The 24,486-nt window shown below is 42.3% G+C and overlaps 1 protein-coding gene across 6 annotated transcripts; it reads right to left on the bottom strand.

Annotated features, from left to right (window-relative positions):
* Window positions 1-7: 7 nt before the first annotated feature.
* NUDT5 (nudix hydrolase 5) lies at window positions 8-24,486 on the bottom strand. Of its 6 annotated transcripts, none has more exons than XM_073879929.1 (9): window positions 24,357-24,486; window positions 13,365-13,472; window positions 12,073-12,140; window positions 7,907-7,956; window positions 6,613-6,720; window positions 5,283-5,378; window positions 4,573-4,674; window positions 2,817-2,870; window positions 8-270 (listed from the first exon to the last, which is right to left on the bottom strand). In XM_073879929.1, exons 2-9 carry the CDS (start codon window positions 13,425-13,427, stop codon window positions 161-163), a joined length of 651 nt encoding a protein of 216 aa, XP_073736030.1. In that variant the 5' UTR covers window positions 13,428-13,472; window positions 24,357-24,486; the 3' UTR covers window positions 8-160. The 6 variants fall into 6 exon arrangements, with proteins under 6 accessions (XP_073736030.1, XP_073736031.1, XP_073736029.1 ...); XM_073879930.1 differs by lacking the exon at window positions 24,357-24,486 and adding an exon at window positions 24,151-24,334; XM_073879928.1 differs by lacking the exon at window positions 24,357-24,486 and adding an exon at window positions 24,155-24,334.

Here is a 24,486-nt window from a genome sequence, read left to right as displayed (position 1 = left end):
CCTGTAATTACAATTCCGTATCACCACATGTATTCTGTGTTGCTTTTATTTAATGAAAAAAGCTAATTTCAAGTCTACAGTAAGCTAAGCTGAATACAAAGTCTTAGTGAAGGAGGCCTGGTGGTTTTATTTATAAAAACATGGCTACTGTCCTTTGGCCTTAAAACTTCAGGAAAGGCACTTCAAACGGCTTCGTGTTTGCATGTTTCAGTGCCAGAGCGTAGGAATAGACCCTGGCGTCCACGGTCAGATGTTCTTCAGCTACCAGAGCTAGAGGAAGCAAAGGATACAAGTTAGATAGTGAAGTTAATCAAGGACAATGCCCCTTATCAATCAGCCCGTCTTTACTGAGCTACTACTATGTGCCAGGTCCTGTGCCGGATGCCAGAGGTAAAGTGGTGAACAAGACATTTTCTGCCTTCAAGGATCTTACTCTAGTGAGATAGAAGATGAAAGAATATATAAGCAGGATTACAGTTCCAGCGAGAGACAAGAACAAGAAAAAAGCATAAAGGCAGAAGATCACACATTTGAGATGATTTTATATGTTAAAACAGCAACGTTCTAAGTTTGTAGATAGATTTGTTTATTTATAGCTCGTTCTAGGGCTCAGTGGTGATTCTTCAGTCCCTCATAGAGGGGTTCATCTGTCTTCTCCACCGCTAGGGAATACGTATTTTCTATCCACAAGTTAAGCTGTGTGCACGACAGGGCTGGAATTCGAGCAAGAATGAGGTCTGAGGGGCACCTGGGTGGCTCAGTTGGTTTAGCGTCTGCGTTCGGCTCAGGTCATGATCCCGGGGTCCTGGGATCGAGCCCCGCATCGGGCTCCCTCCTTGGCGGGGAGTCTGCTTCCCCCTCTCCCTTCCCCTGGCGGTGCTTACTCTCTCTCTTCAAATAAATAAAATCTTTTTTTTTTTTTTTTTTTTAAAGAATGACGTCTCAGAATCTTACGCTGTACAGTGGGCTTTAACGAGAAACTTCTGTGTCGCTCTGGTGGAGGTGATCAGACTTGGCCTCTGTCACTTGTTTTCCTAGCCACTAGTGCAGGAACATGCTGGGAGATGTATTGATCCTGGAAGGCAGGGTTAGGTCCTCCTCTTTGTGGCAGGTGCTTGGTAAGTGTTGAAAGTTACTCCTCAGAGCAAACAACTCAAAATACCTTCCCAAATGTTAACTTGTTGAATAAATGGTTTGATTGCTGTATTTTGATTCTAATAAAGCTAGGAAAAAGGGTTCTTTTCCCCCTTCCTCTTTCTACAGATCTGTCTCTGTCTTCCCCTCCTCTAAGGCAAGACGGAGGTGAAGTTGGACGGAAGGGAGAAGGAAGTTAGTTCTTTGAGAGAATACTTCTCAAAGACATACGGCATCTAACATTTAAGCCCTTTAGTGCCAACATTATCTTGTTTAATTTTACTGCTGCCTCCTCAGAGACGGGGGCTACCTCTCGTCCTGTTTTAGGAGAAAAGCCGGGAGAGGCTGCGAAACGGGTTCTGGTTCGTGACTGATACACGGTCAGCTGAGGGGACCCAGGCAGACGCGACAGACTCCGAGTTGTGCTGTCCGTTACTGGCAGCTACAGTGTTCTCTAAGTAAACCGTGGCTTGCTTCGGTGTGAGCGTTTCTAATCTGAGACCCTGGCCTAGTTTTACCTCAGGCCTAGTTTTTATTTTTTTATCTTATTTTTTTGAAGATTTTATTTATTTATTTATCTGACAGAGAGAGAGAGTGAGCATGAGCTGGGGGAGGGGCAGAGGGGCAGAGGGAGAGGGAGAAGCAGGCTCCCCGCGCAGAGCAGGGAGCCCGATGCGGGGCTCGATCCCAGGACCCTGGGATCGTGACCCGAGCCGAAGGCAGACGCTGAACGACTGGGCCACCCAGGCGCCCCTCAGGTCTAGTTTTTAAAAAACATAAAGTAGGAAGGGGTGCATTCTGGGAATTCTGAAATCACAGTCGTTTTTGGAAGCTCATGCTTACTTCTAAAACAACACAGACATCAGAAATAAAACTGTAAGCCAGTGGTTCTTATAGAAGGAGAGGAAGAGAGAGCCCTCAAAGCCTCAGGTCAAACAGTGCTTCAAGTTACTTTTTGAAGTAAAAATTTTAAAAAACATTCAAATTAGGAAGATTATCTGTTTCTTTACAAATGAGTGAATGGGGCCCTCCCAGCCGGGCCTCTGTCTGTCTCCAGTACAGTACATCCTACTGTGGCTTTATCAGGGGACGTTTGTCCACATAATCTTAATTTTTTACCAGATCTCTAGGAGATGGGTTGACCAAGAATTACACGATGTAATTACATGACCAGTGATTTACTAGGGGTCACAGTGGTAGTCTGATTCATTATATTGGCATATTGCTCTTCATATACCTCCATCTTTGTAGAAGGAATATTGTTACATTCTCCTTTAACTTCAACCCTGCACAGAGAACCATCCAGCAGGTTAGCATCTTTGAGGGTCAGCTAAGAGATACCTACTTAGGCCTCTGCATTGCCCTGGATTAGAGATTTGAGGTATAGAGTTTTGGCAAATATGTAGGAATATGATCCTGACTCTTCTATAGGAAAAAAAAAAAAAATCCACCCTACTGAAAGCTTTCACTTGACGTAGAATGTTTTGCTTACATTTTCAAACTCTATGCCACCCAGAAAGGAAAATTACTCTTGGTGAATTGCAGCTGTACAACAGTTTCTAGGTATTTGACTTTATTGAGGAAGACTGTATTTACAGAAGGGGAATTCTATTTAGTGCCCCACTGGATGGGGCTGGGGCTGGGGAAAATTGAGGAAGTTGGGGAATAGTCTTAATGCTTACCATCAAGTCTCTTCAGCAGGTCATTCTTTGGTAAGGAAATTACTTCGACAAATTCTAAACAAACAAAGTGCAAGTGAAAACAAAGCTGAAGAATAAGAGGGCCTACCAGAACACCACAAAATGCCTGCAGCCATTTCCACCGCGCTAAGCCATTCACACGGTCAGCCACTGCTAGCTGGGTAACATACCTCCATCTCCTAAAAACAAACAGAGGGATGACGCTGTGGTCAAACACTGCAAGACTTTTGTGCAAGACACACCGAGAAGGGTGCAAGAATTGAACAGAAACCTGGGTCTCTGCTAATTTCATCTGGGGACGTGGTAAAAAGCATTCCAACAGTACAAAATTATTATTGTTCTCCAAATCAAATGTGTAATAGCAACATTTAAAGCATGTTCTAGGATACACACACATGCATTTTTAAGTTGTTAAAATAGACAAAATTCACCATTTTAACCATTTTTAAAGGTCAGGGGCATTAAATACACTCACGCTGCTGTGCAGTTATCAGCACTATCCTTCTCTGGAGCTTTCTCAGCCTCACAAAGAGAAGCGTGGTAGCCACTAAGCAGTGCGTCCCCATACACGCTGACCTCTATTCTACTTTCTGTCTCTATGAATACACGGATTTTAGGTAACCTCATATGGGTGGAAGCACAAGATTTATGCTTAAAAAAGTTTTTTTCTTTTTAAAAGTGAGCTCTATGCCCAACGTGGGGCCTGAACTCATGACCTGGAGGTCAAGAGTCGCATGCTCTATGGACTGGGCCAGCCCGGTGTCCCTATTTATGCTTTTTGTCTCACTGCACTAAGCACTCGGCACAGCGTTTCAGACTTCATGCTGTTACAGCCTGCACCAGCAGGTCTCTTTAAGGGCTGGATGCTATCCCGCTGTGCATCTGCTAATGGACACCTTTCGGGTACCGTGAGGGTGGCTACATGAACGCTGGTGTGCAAGTACCTGGGCAAGCCCCTGCCCCTGCTTTCAGTGCTTTGCGGTGTAGACCTAGGAGTGGAACTGCCGGCTAATGGGTGATCCTGTTCACCTCTGAGGACGGCTCTTGCACTGCATGTCATACGCGTATTAGCAAGTCTGAACTGAGCATTTAGAATCAGCTGCGAAGGGACTGGAACATTCAGGAGCACGTGAGGTGGTGAGAAATGGAAGAGTACGGCTGTGACGTGACTGTGTGTGTGTGACACGTGACTGTGACACGACTGTGCCACACGTGACTGTGTGACACGTGACTGTGTGTGTGTGAGAGCACCACCTGGAATGGGGTGGGAGACGACATGGACAGACAGGCATCAAAGCTCGAGTCCGAACTTGCTGAGAAATTAATAATAGAGCCAGGAACTTCCTAAACGCTTCTCTAAGAACGGAACCCCCTGAAGACTAGTCAGCTGCTGTCTGCTCATAATAATTTATGCCATTCTTATAACACACGAAGACAGAAATGAGTGATTCTGAAGATTTTCACTGTTGACTCTTCAGATCTGTGGCTCATATTACCACGTGGGCATAAACTCCACACAGAAAATACGTAAATATTGTTAATTTGACATTTTATAAAGAAAGCATAAAGGTCAGTAAGCGTTGAAAGAAAAATGCTAAAGGACCCAAGATTAGGAAAAGAGCCTGGAGTACCGATGACGGACCTACAAGCCTATTCTGACAAGTCAGAAACCGAATCAGTAGCAAGTTAAACGGTCTTTAACGCAACAGCACCTTAAACGTATCCGCCGCACGCTCACCTGGCTTCGGCTTAGGCCTCACGTTTTCAGCATCATCCCCATTAATAGTCACCGTCACGATGTGTGTGGTACAGTTTGTCAGACCTGGATCCATACATACAGCTGCGGAGAGAAGCGACAGGTCACCCTGACAGACACCAGTCACGTGCCATCTCTTTCGTTACTTAAATGTCTTCGGAAGAAAACCGGGCTCATGATTCACAGTTAACACAGAACTCGTGCAGGCAAACGACGGTTGGCCCGATCCCCTTGGTAGAGCTGCAGGACCGCCGAGCATGCGTGTAGCCAGCACTCGTACTTTCCCCCGAGTTCCTGAGTTCGGTAAGTCTGAGGGGTTAGGCGGTGCTGCCGTGCTGTCAACTCCTTTCACCACCACAAGAAATAAACTCTAGTGAGGTGCCTGGCACATGGATGAGGTAAGAAAGCATAAAGCTTAGGACGTGGGAAACTCGGGAAGGTAATGGATTTCACGTTTCTGCTCCAGCTTCAGGGCCTTCTTGTTCAAACTGGCTCCCCTGTGGAGGGGAGGCTCACGGGTAGAGGGTGACCAAATCTAACTAGGATTTCTTGTCAGTGAATTAGCCAAGACAAAAGCCGTCTGAATCCTGAGCATAAAGAACACCCGCATTATCCTTTACACACAGAAGAATCTACGGCTTGACTAATTTTCAAGTCTGTCCCCGAGTGCACACCTGGATAGCAGTACACACCTGGAGAACACTCTGCAACATCACCTTTGTAGCCAGTTTCTTCCTCAAGCTCCCGAAGAGCCGCTGCTTCTGGGCTCTCATTATCATCGATGAGACCTGGAAGTTCAAATCATTTGTGAGGTGGGCTAGGTTGAATCCAGGGTTTTGGAACCTCTCCTTCTAGTAGAATTGCGGTTGAGCTACATGAGAAGAACCAGAGGACTGTGGAATGTGGTTGTACAGGTACAACTGACTGAGGTTTGGAACTTTTTTAAGAAAAAAGGGCGAAAGAAAAAACCCTAGGCACATCGAGTAGGTTCTGGTAGCTCTCATCTGTTCGTCTTACTTAGACCTCAACTGTTCCCAGGAGTGTCTCGGCACTTGTGTTCTGCACGCGGATTCCTGTGAGGAGAAGTGGCTCAGTGCTGTTGGCCCACTGACCTTGGTGACGGACCAGCTATGTGCCCCCGCCCAGGAAGCCTGGCACTCTTTTCAGTTTCCTCAGGTCACAATGTCACCTACTTGCTTTCCTCCCTTGCAGGGCGATCCTGGGGCCTGGACAGAAATGCTGGCATGAGCATCACCTGCGAGGGAGAAGGCTGGGAGGCTGGCGGACTCGAGGCAGCTGATGGGGAGGCCAAGCGGGGAGGACCGTAGAACTTGGATTATTTTACTCGAAATAACGCAATGAAAAAGTAAAATACAGCCTATTCTGTTACTTTTAAAGTTATTAATTTCTTCAAGTGAAATGGCTGGTAAATGAGAAGGAGAGTTGGTATGCCTTCTCATGGGCTGGAATTTCAAAGTACAAAACCTATACCGCTAACGATAAATGAGATCTAATCTCTTCAGATGGGAACAACCCAATTAAGTCCTATGATGCCATAGAGCTTCAAATTCTGGATAGCTCTACTTAACTGTGCAACTCAAGAGAATATTCTAGTGGAAGTTAAGACCGTTTCCCTGGCCTGTGTACATACAGGAAGATCAAGATGTCTTTTCCCTTCACGATTTTTGGGGTTAAGAGTCTGACCTCATTATATTACTGTGAATTTCCAGTTGGAGGCAGATCGCTAGTGATAGAAAATGGAACTCAGTTGACAAATTAGGGAAACGCAGTTCCTCAAAGAGAAGTTAGAATGTTGCTGAGAGGTGGCTGGGAAAGGCCGGCTGGGACGCCACCCTCGCCTCGCTCTCGGGCTTAGCGCGTCACTAGAACGCGACCGGGGGTAGCTCGCTGCAGGGATGCTTCTGTTTTACTTAAAACCACAGGGACAGATGAAAGTGTTCAGGGTCCATACGCTGCAGGGCTCGGCGCCGGGCCCGGCGGTCCCTCGGTTCAGGGACTCACCTGCAGGGAATTCTAGGCAGTAGCCTCCCATCGGTGGCCGGAACTGCTTCACCAGAACGATGCACTCGTAATGAAGAGTCCGCTGCAGCACTGGGATGACCGCCACGCCTGTGAGCAGGAGATCAAACCAAGGGAATCCCTAACGAAACGTCCATGAGCATTTAGCACAGGGTCAAGGACACATTCCTGCCTTATGCTAACCTCCGCAGAGGCCCGTTTCTCACCCTGCAGGAAGCCAGACTGCGGGTGAAGGGACAGTCATCTAACGTGCGCTTGTGCGTCCTTGAAGCAATGAATCAAGTCAGTCTTGCTGTTTGTGGTAAACGCTAGCTACACTGGATTTGACTGTTTTAGGATCAAGGACCTTTTCTCCCAAGAGAGAAACCTTTTGCATGGCCTTAAAACATAGGCAAAATCCCACTGTGTTCTGGAAAACACAAAATTGCCTACGGGGAGCTCTTGGCTACTCCCTTGCCCCCAACTATCCCCACAGGCAGAAACAGCAGCTGTCGCAGCTACTCTGTGTACTTTCAGTAAAAACAGACAACAAAATGAAAGGGAAAAAAACAAAGACCTACTGCCCAACCTCTCCTAGATCAGAGGGGATTTTCAGGATCTTTGCAGTCAAAGCATTTATGCGTGGAAAGGACAGTGAAATGAATGCATAGGATAGTCTTCTCCTAATTCCATTTCCTCATCAGCTTATAAAGCAACTGGTCCATCATAAAGCAGGGCCAAATATTTTTCCAAATTAAAGGCTTTCACCTAGGTCCTCTGAAGAGAATACACAGGATTTTGAAAAAGTCATATCTAGACAACAGTATGTGGCTTCAAGTTATACTGACTTATATTTGGCTCTAAATATTAGTAGACCTGCCCCTCAAAACATTGTACTGACCCGAGATAACAGGAGCCAGAATTATGTATCAAGAAAGCCTGACTGGGATGCCTGGGTGGTGCACTTGGTTAAGCGTCTTGATTCTTGGTTTCGGCTCAGGTCGTGATCTCAGGGTCGTGGGTCGTGAGATCAATCCCCATGTCAGCACGGGGTCTGTTTAAACCCTCTCCCCCTCCGCCTGCCATGCTCTCTTTCTCAAATAAATAAATAAATCTTTAAAAGAAAGCCTGATTTAGTCATGTAACAATGCAAAAAGGAATAGCAGGATTAAAGATGAAAGATCATAATTGAAGAGAACTGCTCTGAGGTCTTGGTTAAAGTAAAAAGAACCCCGCCTCCTGCAATAATGTGCGGTGACTTCCTTCATGAAGAGTTGTAACAGGTTTGCACTCCTACCATCAGCCGACTGTCCTTTCCTGGTTGTACGTTTCACAGTTTCCCAAGTTCTGTCCAGGCAGAGAAGAAAAAACAAAATCACTGGTGTTACAGAGGGGAATGTCCTTGGGTTTTCGGTCCACAACCAGAACTTTCAAATGCAAAGCATGCAAGTGTACTAATGATAATGGTCAAGAAGACCACAGCCATACACATCTGTATAGGAAAAGCCAACTGTGCTTTCCTGTAGCTCCTGAAAATTTTTCCAAAGAAAACGTGCCACCCTACATCTAACCCTCTGATGTTATCTAAAGAGAAGGCCTGTTGTTCGCTTGAGCTGCCTTTCAAATCGTTCACTGGAAATACTTCAGGTTGGATTTTAAGTCTACAGGTGAGCAGTCAATTAAGCTACAAAGCTACTGAGCAGTCTGTGCAAATTACGCCCCTATGAAAAGTCCAGTCTTTTTGCTAAGAACAAAAGATATTCTGCATAATATGAACTCCTGAGATGTTATTTACACATAACCTAAAATAACAATTTAAGAAAGCAGGACCATTCCATTTATTCCTTGAGGAATTATTAAATTTAGTTAAGTGCTGTCTTTTGCATGTGTGAGATCTTACCTAAGGGGAAAATGGTCCACAGAGGAAAAAGTGAGATGAGCAATGGCAGGTTCCTGCTCCCTTTCCGTGATTAGCTGTTTCTTTCTGGGGAACGCTGTCCTGAAAATCCAGTTATTGCTACAATTGTGTCACTTGTGTTTGAAGGGGAAGGACATGTGAGGGAAATTCCCCTTCCCTCTCTTATCCCTTAAACAGAAAGGAGCAGTGCTAAGAGATGGGAGTGAAGAAGCAGATCAATTTTGGATCTAGGAGAAGTAAGCCATCTGAGTGGTGCTGGAGACTAGGGTAAGAAAGGCATCAACGTCAGCCTCCCCACAGAAGAGTGGGTTTGAGGAGATGGGCTGCCCAGAGGGGCCCTCACACCTTTGACGAGCTTGTCCTTAAGGGTTGGACTGTGCCACATTTCTATGGAAAAAATCTAGATTATTCAATCTAGTTAAAAAAACAAAAAAACCTTTCTGGGGGCGCCTGGGTGGTTTAGTCAGTTAAGCGTCTGCCTTCGGCTCAGATCGTGATCTCAGGGTCCTGGGATCGAGCCCCACATTGGGCTCCCTGCTCAGCGGGGAGTCTGCTTCTCCCTCTGCCCTCCCCGCCTGCTGGTGCACTCTCTCAAATAAATAAATCTTAAAAAAAAAAAAAAAAACCTTTCTGTAAACTGTAGATCTTTCGGTATTATACCCAAATTCTAATGGCAAACGTGTCAAAATGAACCTATGAAAACCAAACACTATTATGGCAACTCACACCTGCCCAACATTCCTGTTAGTAACAAGAAGCCAACCAATAAGCAATTCTGATCAGTAAATAATACAGATTGCAAGAGACGAAACACCTTTTGGCAGAGCTCTCTCTGCTACCTCTTAAGGTTAGTTGTAAAGACTGAAGAAGACAGTGCTGAGGAACACTGAAGGTGTCACCCCAAAAACACTAGGAATAAGGAAAACAAAAACAGTAGCATCATTATAGTGGTTAAGATGAAGTAAAATAACCAGTAACAAGCCATGAATCATGAGCAAGGAAATATAAATGCATTTATAAGGAACCCTAGACCAGGAATGCCCCATGAGAGCTCCAATCATCTTCAAGGGACTCTGAGAGACGGACTTTAGATTGAGTCAGAAAATCTTAGTCTCTGTCTGCCTAACAGCTAATCCCATAGCCACAAACTCCTTGAGACTGTTCTCAGTTGTAACACTAGGGAATTAAGAGTAAGTTATCTCAAACGCCTCTTGTAGCTTTCAAATTCAGATTCTAGTTAAGCTACTCCAGTTTTTGAGTCTTTGTTATAGGAAAGCCTGTTTTCCCAGAACATATTGTTAGCCTAGTCAACAAACACAAAAGGCAGGAATGGCAATAAAAGATGACTTTGGCTCGGTCCCGAATGTCTATAAAGGGGGATGCTGCCAGCAGTTTTTACACAACTAAAATCAATTCTGTATCTTTATCCACAAATAACATGGTGGCACAAAGGATTTTCAAGCTGCTATTTCATCCTTACCGACATGCTTATGTATCAGGTACCAGATAAAATATTTGATAAGTTTAACCATCATGACCTATGGGAAAGTCCAGAGATTCACTCTGCAAAGCCTGACATTTGGTACGAAACGTCAATGTGTCTTGTAAGAGCTCCTTGGAAGTCATGGGGAAGACGTCCACGTGCAAGAACGGAGGTGAACATGCTATAAAGGGCCATGTAAGCACGGTATCTGGTAGGCTTGAGTGCACCCCTCAATACTGAGACAGACGCCTTAGAGGTGAGACCTGGATGCGAGTATTGCGATAAAAAGCCTCCAAGTGATTCTGATGCACGTCCCTGTTAAGAAATGCTGACGGAGGAAGATGAGTCAGGTGAAGAGATGAGCTGGTGCAAACCAACACCTACTCTTTCAATCAATTAGTGTTAAGGGTTGTATCTGTTATAAACAACTTTAGAGGAAAAAGAGAGTCAAACCATATCACTACAAATTGGGTACATTTTCACAAATACAAGTACATTTGAGCATATTGTGTTCCTGCAGGCTTGGGCCTGGCCACATTTCTGTATTCCTTTACCCGCTAGTAATTTCCTACTTAGTTCCACACATCAAACTCATGTAAATAAGTGTTCTGTACGCTTCCCCTGTGTTGGACTGCAGTGTGCCCAGTTTCTTACTTTGAGGTTTTAATTTAATCGTGCTTTGGATAGCTTAATGTTTCCTACAGCTCTCCAACACTGGCCCTTATTAATACTTTTAATAGTTTAGTAAATGTAATTAAAGTGGTTTCAGTTATTACTGGCAAGTCCGCATCCTTTCACAGGGATGTAGATATATTTTCTCATGAAGAAACTCTGTTATCTGATCACTTAGCAAATGGACTTTTTATATTAATTAATTTATATCATGTAATCTGGATACTAAATTTAGTTATATTTTTGTATTTTCTCATTCCACTTCATTCCTATTTATATTTCACTAGGGAAATGCTTAATCTATTTTTAACATATTTTTCTCTGATAGTTAATTATAAAATCAAAAACTTTCTAAACAGAAAATTTGGAAAACAGAAAAGGTTTACCACACAGGTGCCTTTAATATTTTGCCAGTTTTCCTTCTAGCCTTTTCTTAAATATACTATTTGGAAAGAATTTAAAAAGCATAAATACCATTTCCTATGTTGTTAACAACTTAATCACTTTTCTCATATTGCTAGATTGTCTTCAGAATCTGCTCTGTAGATGACTGCAGAGATTTTACCAAATGAATACACTAAAAAATTATTTCCCCACTTTCAGATTGCAGAATAATTGACACACAAATTGTATCTGAGGTGTGCAACATAGTGACTCAATAATTATACAAATTACAAAATGGTCATAAGTGTAGTCACTAAAGTTGTTACAATATCATTGACTATGTTCCCTCATACTGTACATCATATTCTCTTATGTTACACTATAACGATCATTTCCCAATTTTTAAAATGATTAGGGTGCTTTCAATTTGTTGTCTTTTTAAATTTTGATGAACATATTTCATGCACAAACCTGACTCCAAACAGTCTCAGGAATGGGATTACTTAGGTCGAAGGGTGTCTGTCTGGTACATACTGTGAAATGCTTTGCAAAACTTTTTTCCCCCCCAGTTCACATTTCCACAAGCAAGGTATAAAGGATGTAAGTTTTATCTCAAACCCAGAACTATTCTCTCCTTAATCCTTCTAATTTACAAATTAAAAATTGGTGTGACCAGAAGGGGGCAGCCTGGATGGCTAATTATTCTGCTGCTTTATCAGCTTAAGTGAGGCTGGCCCCAAATCTCAGGTTCATAAGAATCTCCTCAGGGAGAATGGTGTTAAAAATCAATTCCTGATTAGTTATTATAACAAACTGACAATGTAATTTTATTCAGAGATTATAAGCAACCCAGACATTCTAACAATGAGAAAGCACTGAATTAGATTTTTCATTTAAGACCAAGTTTATAATGAGGAAGCTATCAGAGTTTACATCAAATGCTAAACAGAGACCTGACTGAGAACCCAAATACTGCGCATTTTACAGAAGGGAAAAAATCATTTACCTTATTTTCCCAGTAGGATCCATGTACGTTGTTTTTTCAAGCTTGACCCATTTTCCTTCTGAAATTAACTAAGAGGAGACATTAATTTGGGAGATTTTCAAACTGAGGATTTTACTTAGGTTTGTTTTCTTTCAGATTTTCTCTTCCTGGCCCTCCCGGAGCTCACGTGCCCCTCCCAGTAGTTGCGGGAAGGTTTTCAGTTCAAAGTATGGAAAGTTTTTTTTTTTCTGAAGGGTGTTTGGGTTTCTTTCTGGAGTTTGGGAAGTGATACTGAGAGATGAGAATTGACAAACGGGGGGTGCGGGGAAGTGGAGAGGGAGAACCAGGAGTGAGGGGTTTTTGGGGACCTAGTGTTCTATCCTCTGAGCTGGGTGCTCATCACAGAGGTGTGTTTCGTGGGTAGAGAGTCCTCAGTGGTGGTTTATAGTCAGTGACCGCACGGGAAGGCTGACTGAGGAAACCATGTCCAACAACCGCATTTCTAGGAACACGTGGGTTTCCCATCCCCTCCAAGACAGGTGGCCCAGGATCGCTCTGCCTGGACATTGAGTTTCGGTTACCTGGACTAACTTACCTACGGCACTATACTGAACTGACAGAAGAGAGTCACTGCGGACATAAAGCAGTAGCTTTTTTCTCACTATCCTATCTTTCACTTCTGGCCAGCAGCAACCTAATATTTATCAGCAGATCTATTCACAGACAACATGGAAAGATTTTTAAATCGTAAACAACTGCAGGAAGATGTCAAGGTCAGAGTTCCAAGGCGAAGGATTTAAAATTTATCCATTGCAATGGTTCCTGCAGAAAGAGACTTATTAAAAGCTAAACCAAATAACATACAACATATACATTAGTTCTGGAATTCAGACTACAACTAACAACTTAGATTCTTATTGTTCTTAAACATATATATTGAGACCACAAACAGCTAACTAAGACGTGATACTTAGGTATGGAATGTCTAAACCCTATAACTCACGTATGACTTATTCTTCTACCCAGGGAAACTTTTAATAAAATTTTGAAAATTTTTGTATCAACAGCCCAAATCCACTTTAAAAACACTTCACTAGTACATATAATTAAGAGATACACTATTGCTCCCACACAAGAGCAAAATGTCCCTGAGTCCTAAAAAGGGAGTAGGAACAATGTTTAAGAAACTGTTTAATAATTGAATACACACACACAAAGAATTAAATATAAACATTTGAAACAACAGTTTCTACATTTCATTTAAACTCAGCTCTGTGTAGGGAGGGGGCAGAGAAGTGAAAAACAATTTATACCTCCTCTGAAATAATAGACTGTTTGGTATTTTGAGAAGGATCCGCTGTTTCTTGGTTTTCCATTTTCAAACTACTTAGTCTTTATAGTCCTCAGGCAGGAAGTTCACGCTGTAAGATAATAAGATGTGTTTAGGCTATATTTATTTTTCTGAATTAAACATTTGTCCGGAGGCCACCGGTGAAAATACTTAAATGGTGAAAAACTTATCTGATGTCGTCAATGCCGCTTTCCTCACGTGAAACCTGAGAGGACTGCCTCAGATGGAATGTCAATGCCAAGGCCCCAGGAAACATCCAGGAAAGAACACGCAGCCATCCCAGTCAGATTCAGCTCACATTAGCTAAATTCCTACTGGGCGGGAGCTGGGCACTTACACAGACATTCTTGGATTTTTCTGACTCCAAATTTAAAAACTTTCTAAGGGGGAAACAGTACAATAATTGTATACCACTCCCCATTCCCACCCCTTCACCACTGTCCCTTATCTACCCTTGACAGCTAAACTGTAAGACTTCTATGAGCTGCCTGTTTCTACCTCCCATATATCTTTTTTTTTAAACTTGTAGTAAACGGATATACCATTTTAATAATGTTAAAATGTGCAGCTCAGTGGAATTCAACACATTCACATTGTTGTGGCCCGTTCACTTTAAAGCTTCAACATGTATAAAAGTCAGAGTTGTACCGGAGTTGACCAGTAGCACCAGCTCTGTCGTGGAAAGAGCAGGCCCCATCCCGTGCTGTACCCTACTCCAGTCTCTCCTTGGCTTATTCTCCTGCTTTTTGTACCGAGTGTCTGAAAATCTTTCTCTGCCCTCAAAGTGGACTGAATAACCTGGCTGCATATAGAAGTATGGGCCAAAAATCACTTTCTATTGGAAATATGGAGGCCTTGCTCAGTTGTCTTGCTTCTGGTATTGGCTGTTGTGACATCTGAAGCCATTCTGATTCCTGATTATTTTCCTCTGTGGCCTCTTTTCTTTCTTTGGAAACCTGTAGTTATTCATGTCTTCATGTTGATGTTACTGTATTGGGAACTCAAACGGGTCCTTCCTTTTTTTATTGAAGTGTAGTTGACATACAATATTTTATTAGTTTCAGGTGTGCAACATAGTGGCTCAACGTTTACATGTATTATGAAGTCATCGCCACGAAAATCTGGGTACCATCTGTCACCATATAAACTTGTTACGATATTGTTAACTATATTCTCTATGCCATACATTGCATTCCCATGTCTCATTTATTTTATAACTGGAAGTTTATATCTTTTGTTTGTTTTTTTTTAAAATTTATTTTTGAGAGCGAGCGAGCCAGCATGCATGTCCGCATATGAGTGGGGTAGGGGCAGAGGGAGAGAGAGAGTCTCAAGCAGATTCTCCCAGCTGAGCGCGGAGCTTTATCTCACAACCCTGAGATCACGACCTGAGCTGGAATCAAGAGTTGGTGGCTTAACAGTCTGAGCCACCCAGGTGCCCCTGTACATCCGTACCTTTAATCCCCTTCCCCTGTTTTGTCAAATGGGTCCTTTCAATCTGGAAGCCATACTGTGCTTCTTTATGGGGAACTTTTCTTGAAATATTTCACTGATAATCTCCTCCCCTCTATTTTCTATGTTCTTTCTTTTAGGAACTGATATTTAGCTGTTAGACTTCCTGAACCGATCCTCTGTCTTGTCTTTTTCATTCCTATTTTCTGTTTCCTTGTTATTTTATCTACAGTTCTCAGTGGCTGCTCCAACGCTTTACTACTCTTAAGATCTGTAGTTCCCTAACCTAGCCCACCTCCTAATGTTTGCTACAGGGAAAATACAGAGAATCAACATCAACTCTCCTATCAACTGTCTTGGAGGAAAGAGTGTCTTTGCTCTATTTTTTTTTTTTTAAGATTTTATTTATTTATTTGAGAGAGAGAGAGAGCGTGCACAAGCAGGGGGAGCGGCAGGCAGAGGGAGAGGGAGAAGCAGACACCCTGCTGAGCAAGGAGCCCGATGCGGGGATCCTAGGACCCTGGGATCATGATTTGGGCCAAAGGCCACCACTTAACCGACTGAGCCACCCAGGTGCCCCGCTCTGTTTCTTCTGAGGCCTAAAGTAATAATGACACTACCCATCTCATTTGCAATTTTTATCCCAGATGGCAAATATCCTCCACCCTAAAACGCACCCAACAAAACACATTTAACCTTCTCATAACCCTGTTCTTTCCTTCCGCCTTCCTGGACTTCTTGAAAGAACAGATGATACTACTGAGGGTATTTACTCAGCCCAGTGCAGTCTACTCCTTTACCATCTGCCCATTTACTCATCACCCCCAAGCCAGAAATAGAAGTAGCTCCAATCCCTTATTCTCCTTCACCACTTATAATTTATCCATTGTAAGTCCTAAAAATTCTGTCTCAACATTTCTTAAGAGTGTCCTATCCTTACCATCACTGCTCTGGCTGAAAACCTCCCACCTGGGATGGAATTTCCAAAACCATCTCCTGGACATGAGATTTTTTTTTATGTTGTCCAGTGTTCAACACTGCTCACAATTGTGTTGGTATAGAAACTCCCTAAAATCATTGCTGAATAAATGAAGGAAGGTGGGATGCCTGGGTGGCTCAGTTGGTTAAGCGTCTGTCTTCTGCTCAAGTCACGATACCAGGGTCCTGGGATCGAGTCCTGCATCGGGCTCCTTGCTTAGTGGGGAGCCTGCTCCTCCCTCTGCTTGAGCGCTCTCTCTCGCTTGCTCTCTGACAAATAAATACAATCTTTAAAAAAAAAAAATTGAAGGAAGGAGTAAAATGAATCCGGCTGGGTAAGTCTCGACAGCCATTCTGTTCCAAAGTAAATTAGGTTAGTTTGAGGCCTGCGTAAACTTACTTTGAAGAATAGTTCCTTGTCTAGTTGTCTTTATTTGACTAACTTAGTTTAACTCAATTTCAAAATTTTCCTGGCACATAGTTAAAGAGATTCACACTTCCTGATTTCAAAAGTTACTATAAAAGCCACAGTAATCAAGATGGCGTGGGTACCAGCCTAAGGACAGACATAAACTGATGGAATAGAAAGTCCAGAATTAAACCCACAGATTCATGGTCCATTGATTTTCAACATGAATGCCACCATTCAAGGGGGATAAAGGATAGCCATTTCAAGAGATTGTTCTGGGCTTAGATACATACATTCATGAGAATGAAAAAACCTCACAGGTGCCTGGGTGGCTCAGTCAGTTGAACGTCTGCCTCTTGATTTCAGCTCAGGTTGTGATTTTGGGGTCATGGGATTGGGCCCTGTGTCAGGCTCCACGCTCAATGCACAGTCTGCTGGAGATTCTTTCTTTCTCTCTCCCTCTGTTCCTCCCCTGCCCCCTGCTTGCGCACATGCACCCTCTCTCTAAATAGATGGAATCTTCAGGGAAAAAAAAAAAAGTGAACCTCTACCTAACACTGTATATAAAAATTAACTCAAAATGGATTAAAGAGCTAATGTTAAGAGCTAAACCTACAAAACTCTTAGAAGAAAGCGTACGTGTAAATCTTCATGATCTTGGGTTAGGCAATGATCTCTTAGATGTGACACATTAAAGCACAAGCAACGAAAGAAAATACAGATAAATCGGACTTCCTCAAAGTTAAAACTTGTGTGCTTCAAAGGATACCATGAAGATAGGAAAAAAACCCACAGAATGGGAAAAAAGTTTGCAAATCTGATAGGAGAACTGTATCTGAAATATGCAAAAAACTCTTAAAATGCAATAACTAAAAGACAACCTAATTAAAAATAGCCAAAGAACCTGAATAGACATTTTCCAAAGAAGACATACAAATGGCCAGTAAGCCCATGAAAATATGTTTGGCATTTTTAGCCATCAGAGGAAGGCAAATCAAAACCACGATGAGATACCACACTTCACCCCTACTGTGATGATTATAATTATCAAGACAGATAACAGCGTGTCAGGGAGGATGTAGAGAACTGAGACCCTCATATGCTGCTTGAAGGAATGCAAGATGGTGCAGCCATTTTGGGAAACAATCCTCAAAAGGTTAACGACAGAATTCCCATGACGCAGCAATCTCATGCCTATATATACCCAGGAGAAATGAAACATATACTCTCACAAAAACCAAAAACTTGTACACAAATATCTGTTCATGGCAGTATAATTCCTAATAGCCCCAGAGTGGAAACAACCTAAATGACTATCAGTTGATGAGTGGATAAATAAAATGTGGTATTTCATTCAGTGGAATAATATTCACCCATAAAAAGGAATGAAGTACTGATGCATGCTACAAAATGGACGAACCTTGAAAACATTACGCTAAGTGAGAGAAGCCAGATACAAGAGGCCAAATACTGGAATATTCCATGTATGTGAAATATCCAGAAGAGCAAATCCAGAGACAGAGAAAGCAGATTAGAGGCTGCCAAGGGACTGGGGGTAAGGAAAGACTAGGGAGTGACTACTATGGGTATGGGGTTTCTTTTTGATGAAAGATGTTCTAGAATTGAATAGTGGTGATGGTGACACCATCTTGCAAATACACTAAAACTACAGAATTTTACAGTCTAAGAGGGTGAATTTTATGGTATGTGAATTGCATCTCAATTAACAAACACCTTTGCAGTCTTAAAATCCCCAAGAGACAAATAATTGGGTTGTTGAAAGTCATGTTAGGTCCAAAGGTTGACCACACCTAGGAGACTAGTTCAAGGAGCTCTGCTTTGGACTCAACAGACTCGTAGTGTATGCGTGGCATTCCTGTACCCAAGTGACCATTTTACTGTCCTCTGGGTGTATATTTTGCCTGATACTCAACACATACTTCTGTTGTAAAATTAACTGTATTTCTGTTGTATCATGAAGATGTAATCAACACTGTTGCTTGCAGATTATTTTGTGGGCAAACCTAGGAATTCAATTTCCAGTAAGGACTTCAGCAAAGAAGCAAAACTTGAGGCCTTAGGGAAGAAAAAAATGACATTATGCTAAAGACATAAAAACCACTTAAAGATGATGAGAGAAAGAAACGTGTATACATTTTCACATTCATTTAAACCATTAAGAAGTATGCGCAAACTGTATTAATGCTCGTAAAAAACGAATGTCGACTTTATCTTAGGTAACTTGGCTAGAGCACCCTGTGGCCGAGGGGCTGGAAGTGAGGTTGCGTCCTTGGTGCTGGGAAGGCAGCAGTGGACTGCACAAAGGCCCTGTCCGCCAGGAGCTTACTTTCTGGTGGGAGGAAGGGGAGAAAACAGAGGAACAATATACAAAATTTATGTGGGAGACTCTAAGTTTTACAGAGGAAGATGAAGAAGGATAAGAAGAGTAGAGAAGGTGTGGGGTGGGGGTTGGTATCTTTAGAGCATCATCATGAAAGCCCCCTTTAATCTGGTGACTTCTAAACAGAGGCTTGAAAGTAATAAAACAGTAAGCTACGTGGGTATTTAGACTAGCCAGTCATTTAGCATATTGACTATATGCCTATAGCATAAAAGGCAGTTATTCCTGGTAAACTTTTAACTATCACTGGTTTATATATGACAAATAATTTACATTGTGAAGAGGCAATCAAAGTAGTATGCTGACCCATATGAAAACTAGCCATGGGTTAAAATCAAAGGTTGGCTACTGCTCACTGCCTGTGTGGTCTCCACACCCAGATAAAAGAACTTTCTCTACTTAGATTTTTATCTTCCAGATTTCCATTCCTTTCTATTAGGAACATATACATCACAGAAGGAAGATTTCCTCTGCTTTTAATTCTGTCACTTAAGAGAAAACTTTTAGGCAACCAAGGGACCCCATTTAGTGCACAACGTAATCTGTTTAAAATTTAGGTGTAAGATGCTTGGGTTAAGTTAAATTTGGACCTCCTTTTGAAAAGTTGTATTTTGACCCCAAATAACTTTTTCTGATGCCTACCCAAACTTCTTAAAAACAGAGAACTGCAGGCTTCAAAAGTATATGCACCATCTGAAGTTCTTAAAAGAAGAGTTAGATCATCTGTGACTTTTTCTGTTAAAAGGGTTCCTAATCTGGACTCCCAGAAAGTCTGGACAAAATGGAGGTTGTCCCCCGTCCCCAGGTGAGTATCTTTGGCGGCAGAAGGGCCACTAGCTCCTTCAGATTTACATACAACTTTAAGACATTTAAATTATCTGCTAGGTCCCCTTATCTTTATATGTTTATAGCTTCCTTCAGATTGTCAAAGGGATTGTTGATGGCCAAAAGGTGAAAAAGTACTATTCTGAAGGATGGTCCGTCCCTCAGATCGGCTACTCTTCATTTAACCAGGTTAGTTAAACTCCATTACAACACAGGCTCAGTAATCAGAAGAAGATTTTTGGTCAGCAAATGTTAAGCTATAAACAGTTGTTTCAAACAGAATGTATTAAAAAATATTTAAGCTAGAATGTTAGAGAGCTAGAAAGACAACAAACTACAGACATAAATTACAAAAAAGAAAAAAAAAAAGTGGCAAGCCGGGCTGGGCCTCTCCAGGGTAATTGCTTGGAATGCAATCAGCCCCAAGAGGTAACAGCATTTTGTAGCAATCTGCTGACAGTGTAATATAACCAAAAAGTGTGGTTAAAGGGTGATTTCAAAATATATTCTTTATTCTGTGATTCCCAAAAATGTTCAGGATTATAAAAGCATCTCAAAAATACTACTGAAACAGAAAAAGAGTTTTATTTTTAGCACCATTTCAAAACTGGAAGCTAAATGGTGCCATTTGGGGACCAGTCCCTCCAAGTAAGGCGGTGCAGAAAGAAATGGAGCTCCAATGCATGCTGCACACTCCTGTCTCAGTTACTGTGATAGAGCTTTCCTGAGCTGATTCAATGCTTTTTTTAGGTTTTAAAAGTAAAGTGTAATATCAATTTTATCCACTTCATTAGCTAGAATTTCAGGTCATCTACATTTTGCTGCTAAGCTGCTAATATGTACATGTTATACTTAAAATAATACCTGTGTATATAATGTTGTGTTCAACTGTTTTAACTCACATAACTGTTTTATGTGGTTTTAGTTTGGTCTGAACACTGAAGGTCTATGATGTGTTAGCTGTACGATTTTTCCAGGGCACCAAAAACTCTTGTAAGGGAAACATCACAGGATTCTTAGAATTGCCATACAGTGGTAGGCAGGAGGTTTTTATGAGGGGCAGTTCAAATGCTTGGGGAAAAAAAAATACACACACACACACTAAGGGCAAACTGACCCATAATCCTGCCCTTGGGGACTTCATAGTTCAACTTGCAAAGGACCAGAAGGGTAAATGCCTATTATAGAGAGAACGCAATACCAGGGTGTTTTAAGTGAGCAACAAATCACACCCACTTGGGAGGCCGGGAAAGTAGTAGACTTTGAAAAGGCTACTCCTAAGAGGCCATTTGATATTAAGATAGGATTTAGATACCAAGAAGACATAGAAAGCATTTCAAAGAAGGAACCACATGAAAAACAGACACTAATTAGGGGAAGGGTTGAGAAATTACAGAGTTTGGCAAGCTCTGTGGTTCTCAGTCGCCCCCTACGCCCCAAACAAACCCCATATGATGGATGATGTTAACATATGCAAACACATTTCTAAGGGCTTACACAGATTTGGCTGGATGCCTGCCCCCTTCCCCAGATTTGCGGGCAAATAAAGCACCCAACAACTCTAACTGGCATGCCGCAAGCTCTTGTAACTATGTAAGCTCCTTCCTCTTGGGGATAGCATTTACAATTCTCCACTGAAGGGAGGAAGAAAAATGATTATTTTTTCACAATCTTGGGTATTTCAGTCCTAGTAACAACAGCTGGATGCAGGTTAAGTGGGAGCGGAGTTTGCACTCAGACTTCTCATTATTCAGTTATTACCATATTGGAATCCCTGCAGTTTGCTGACGTTGCAAAGTGAAGCAAAAATCACAAGAAATAACACGCTGGCGACTCTCTCCCAGATAAAAGTATTGTCAACATCATTTATGCTCAATCAAATAAAAGTTGTAGAAGCTCAAATCATAAGCAAAGCTTCTGATTGACCAAGGTCAGGCAGTTGAAACAGTTTAATAATTGGATTGAGAAATTTCCAATAAGGCATTTTGAAAGAAATTAAGTGGGAGAGGATTAATTTTTGCAAAAAATAACTTTATGATTGTGTAAAGTCAAGCATTAAACGCTTAGGCCTGTCCAAGATGCCATTCCACATTCTTTCAGAATAATTACACAGAAAAGCCACTTGAGTTATAATAAACAAGTAATTAGTATAGTTACATTTAATGGTCTTGGTTATAATCATAAAACTTTTAAAAATTTAATTTTTTTAAAGATATTTTGATCATTCCTTCTTTTGTACCACTTACGGTAAAATTTTGGTATCCACATCAAATGGATCTACTTTAAGTGAACTTTCCTTTGCTGACAATTATCCTCAGATAATGAAGACTTCCTGTAATTTGTTAATTATGGAAAGCCACTGAGTTTCCTTTCTTTTCTGGCAGATATGGGGTTGGGTGGGCAGAGAGGTAACTAACATTTTCCTGAAATTACGCTACTTGGTGATTTATAATCATTACATTTAGTTTGGGTTGTGAACGAATTACCCTTGGGAAGGTTAACTGGTTACAGCCATATAATAATGCGACCAGTAAAGAACCTCTTGCAATAGCCCAATCAAGAGATACCATAGGTTTGGCCTACGGTGGTAGCCCTGGCAAGGTAACAGACTTAATTCCTTGCATATGAGACTTTATTACTTGTCCTAAACCAGCGTCTAAGGAAGGGGTTTTCAAAGCTAATTTCAAGAAGATGTTCTCAAAGGACATTGGGGCATCAGGAGAAAGGGACTGTAGTACGGTGGTCAAATAGGGATACACGGGAGTTTGAGATGTTGGCATGATATCCAAGTGGATAAAACCAGCAGGTAGATGGAAGTATTAATTTAGAAGGATTAGTCATGTGGGATTCAGGGCAGGAAATGTTTTTCATTATTTAATTTAGAATTGCCCAATAAACCCCCTCCCCCACAATCATTTAGCTACTGATATTTTTAGGCATGCATGAGAAAAAGCAACTATTTCCATTGTTGTAAAGGTTTTATTGAAGAAACTTGAGAATAAACACTTCATGGCTAAGTGAAAAAAGACAAACATGGTGGCTAAAAAATAATCAAAGGGAATTTAGCTGTATCCATTCAAAATACCTGAGTATCTGTTTGTAATGTTGATTTGAGGCTAGTTAAATGTGTAACTAGTTAACTTAAAATCAACTGTAATACTAAAAAGTCACCGAACTCACTTCTAAAGTATACAGCCCAAATAAAAGACATCTGCAATAAATTCTGGCCCTGTAGTGTTTAAGTTTACAAACTTGGCTGCTTCTCTACAAATAACCAGTTCTGTATTAATGCTTTGCAGCTGCCTCAACCTCTACACTCAAGTTTCCTGGGCTGTTAACATATTACTCCTTCCAGAAGGACTATATTCCCAGTTTCTACTTTCTTCTGTACATCTATTAATTCCTATCTTCAACAGACAATAACCTTACCCTAATTCACCTCAGCAGTGCTAACATTTCCTTCAGCAGCACCCTGTTTATTTCTAGGTCAAATCAAGACAGACATTTAGAGTGATCTGGCTTTAGGTCTCTCTTAGATCTGGCATTCTGGCACGATTCTCCCAGCATATATGGAATATTGCTTCAGTTCCCCCTCAAAACAGAAAGGACTACATAATCCTGGATCTCAGAAGTACTTAAGAAAAACTACTGCCGCCCCTCCCCCAGCACACACTGCAACATTGTAATTTACCTCTGCTTTGGAAAATGTATCTTTAAAAACGATGCTCCCAACTAAACCACTTAGCCAGTAACATTTTTGAGAAAAACAAAACATGAAACTCTTTGGGGGAGGAGTTTCTAACTCCAAATAGGCAGAGGAGCCTGTAATTATCCTAATGAATACTCTTCCAAAGAGGCCTGTAGTCGGTGGGGTTCCCACCTCTTTCTAATCTAAAACTGCTTAGACGGACCAGAGAGTGTGCAGTTTTAACAAGATACCTAAAATGTGTGCCCTTAGACGTGACGGGGACAAGCCCAAGGCAAGTTACTCAGCAGCTAGAACCTGATTCTTCTGAAGAAACAAACAGAAGTGAACTTTTAAAATATTCTATTGTCTGGTCGCCATCTGATACATCATCACGGAAGGAATAAGGAAAATAACAGAGTGATGGAGAAAAGAGGGAAAAAGAATGATACTGCAAATTTCACTAGGCTAGAACTCTCCCAGTCTTATGATTCCAGCATGGCCCGGCTACTGATACAATCTGGCTGTATTTTTCCAGGCTGCTACTTTGGCAGGGCTGCGATAAATGAATTTCACGCTCAAAGGAGTCACCTCTCCCCTTTTTGTCGGTTTCCCCCCAATTTCTCTCTCCCTTCTACCTTCAAAGTCGAACTCCCCAGGAGCGGACCGACAGGATTCTCTCCCTCTCACAATCCTCCTCCACGAACGAAGAGGTGCCATTCCCCCCTTTGCAGATGCTTCAACCACTGCACTCCCATGAACAGGTAACTGCGGTGTTTCCTGCTTTCTCTACTCCGAAGAGCCCAAGCTCTTCTACACCAGTCTCTGGTTTTCTCTAAACTGGCCCTCCTTTCCGCCCCCTCGCTTTCCGGGACTCGAGCCCAGTCCGCAGACTGGGACACGCGCGCGCGGCTGCCCGCACGCACCAGCTGTGCTCGCTCGCTCCCTCCCTCATCCCCAAAGAGGGGATTGTACATGATTGGCCCGCGCCCAGTTACCTACTCCAAGGTGTGGGGTGAAGGGGAGGGTACTCCTTTGGGGAGGGGGACGAGAGAAGAAAGCACGAATCCGAGGCAGCAATCTCAGAAGACCGGGTGCTACTGCTTCAGGCACAGCCGCACCTCGCGGTGATAAGAGGATGTGCACTCGGCCGCTCCCGGCACCCGTAGAATCCCCCGCCCGTAACCTCGCCGGAAATAATTACCTTCCGGGGCGGTGCGCGTCTTAGAAGCCCCTTCTTAACACTTCCGGAATTCCTTTTCCGGGACGCGAACGCTTTGTGTGTGTTTGTGCGTGTGTGCGTGCATGAGTCAATACTAAAAGGAGTCCCTGCG

Source organism: Callorhinus ursinus, unplaced genomic scaffold (genome assembly GCF_003265705.2).
Source record: "Callorhinus ursinus isolate GAN/ISIS: 27379988/994484 unplaced genomic scaffold, GSC_fseal_2.0 scaffold36, whole genome shotgun sequence".
NCBI lineage: Eukaryota > Metazoa > Chordata > Mammalia > Carnivora > Otariidae > Callorhinus > Callorhinus ursinus.
Note: the sequence above shows the minus strand (reverse complement) of the source record. Positions and strands in the feature narration are given on the sequence as shown.

Excerpts from the sequence above, each read along its gene's own strand:
- NUDT5 (XM_073879929.1), bottom strand. The coding sequence starts at position 13,427 with ATGGAAAACCAAGAAACAGCGGATCCTTCTCAAAATACCAAACAGTCT. Across the intron at positions 5,379-6,612 it reads CTGCCTAGAATTCCCTGCAG|GTCTCATCGATGATAATGAG; the intron begins GTGAGTCCCTGA and ends TTGAACTTCCAG. Across the intron at positions 271-2,816 it reads CCTGCTGAAGAGACTTGATG|CTCTGGTAGCTGAAGAACAT; the intron begins GTAAGCATTAAG and ends TGCTTCCTCTAG.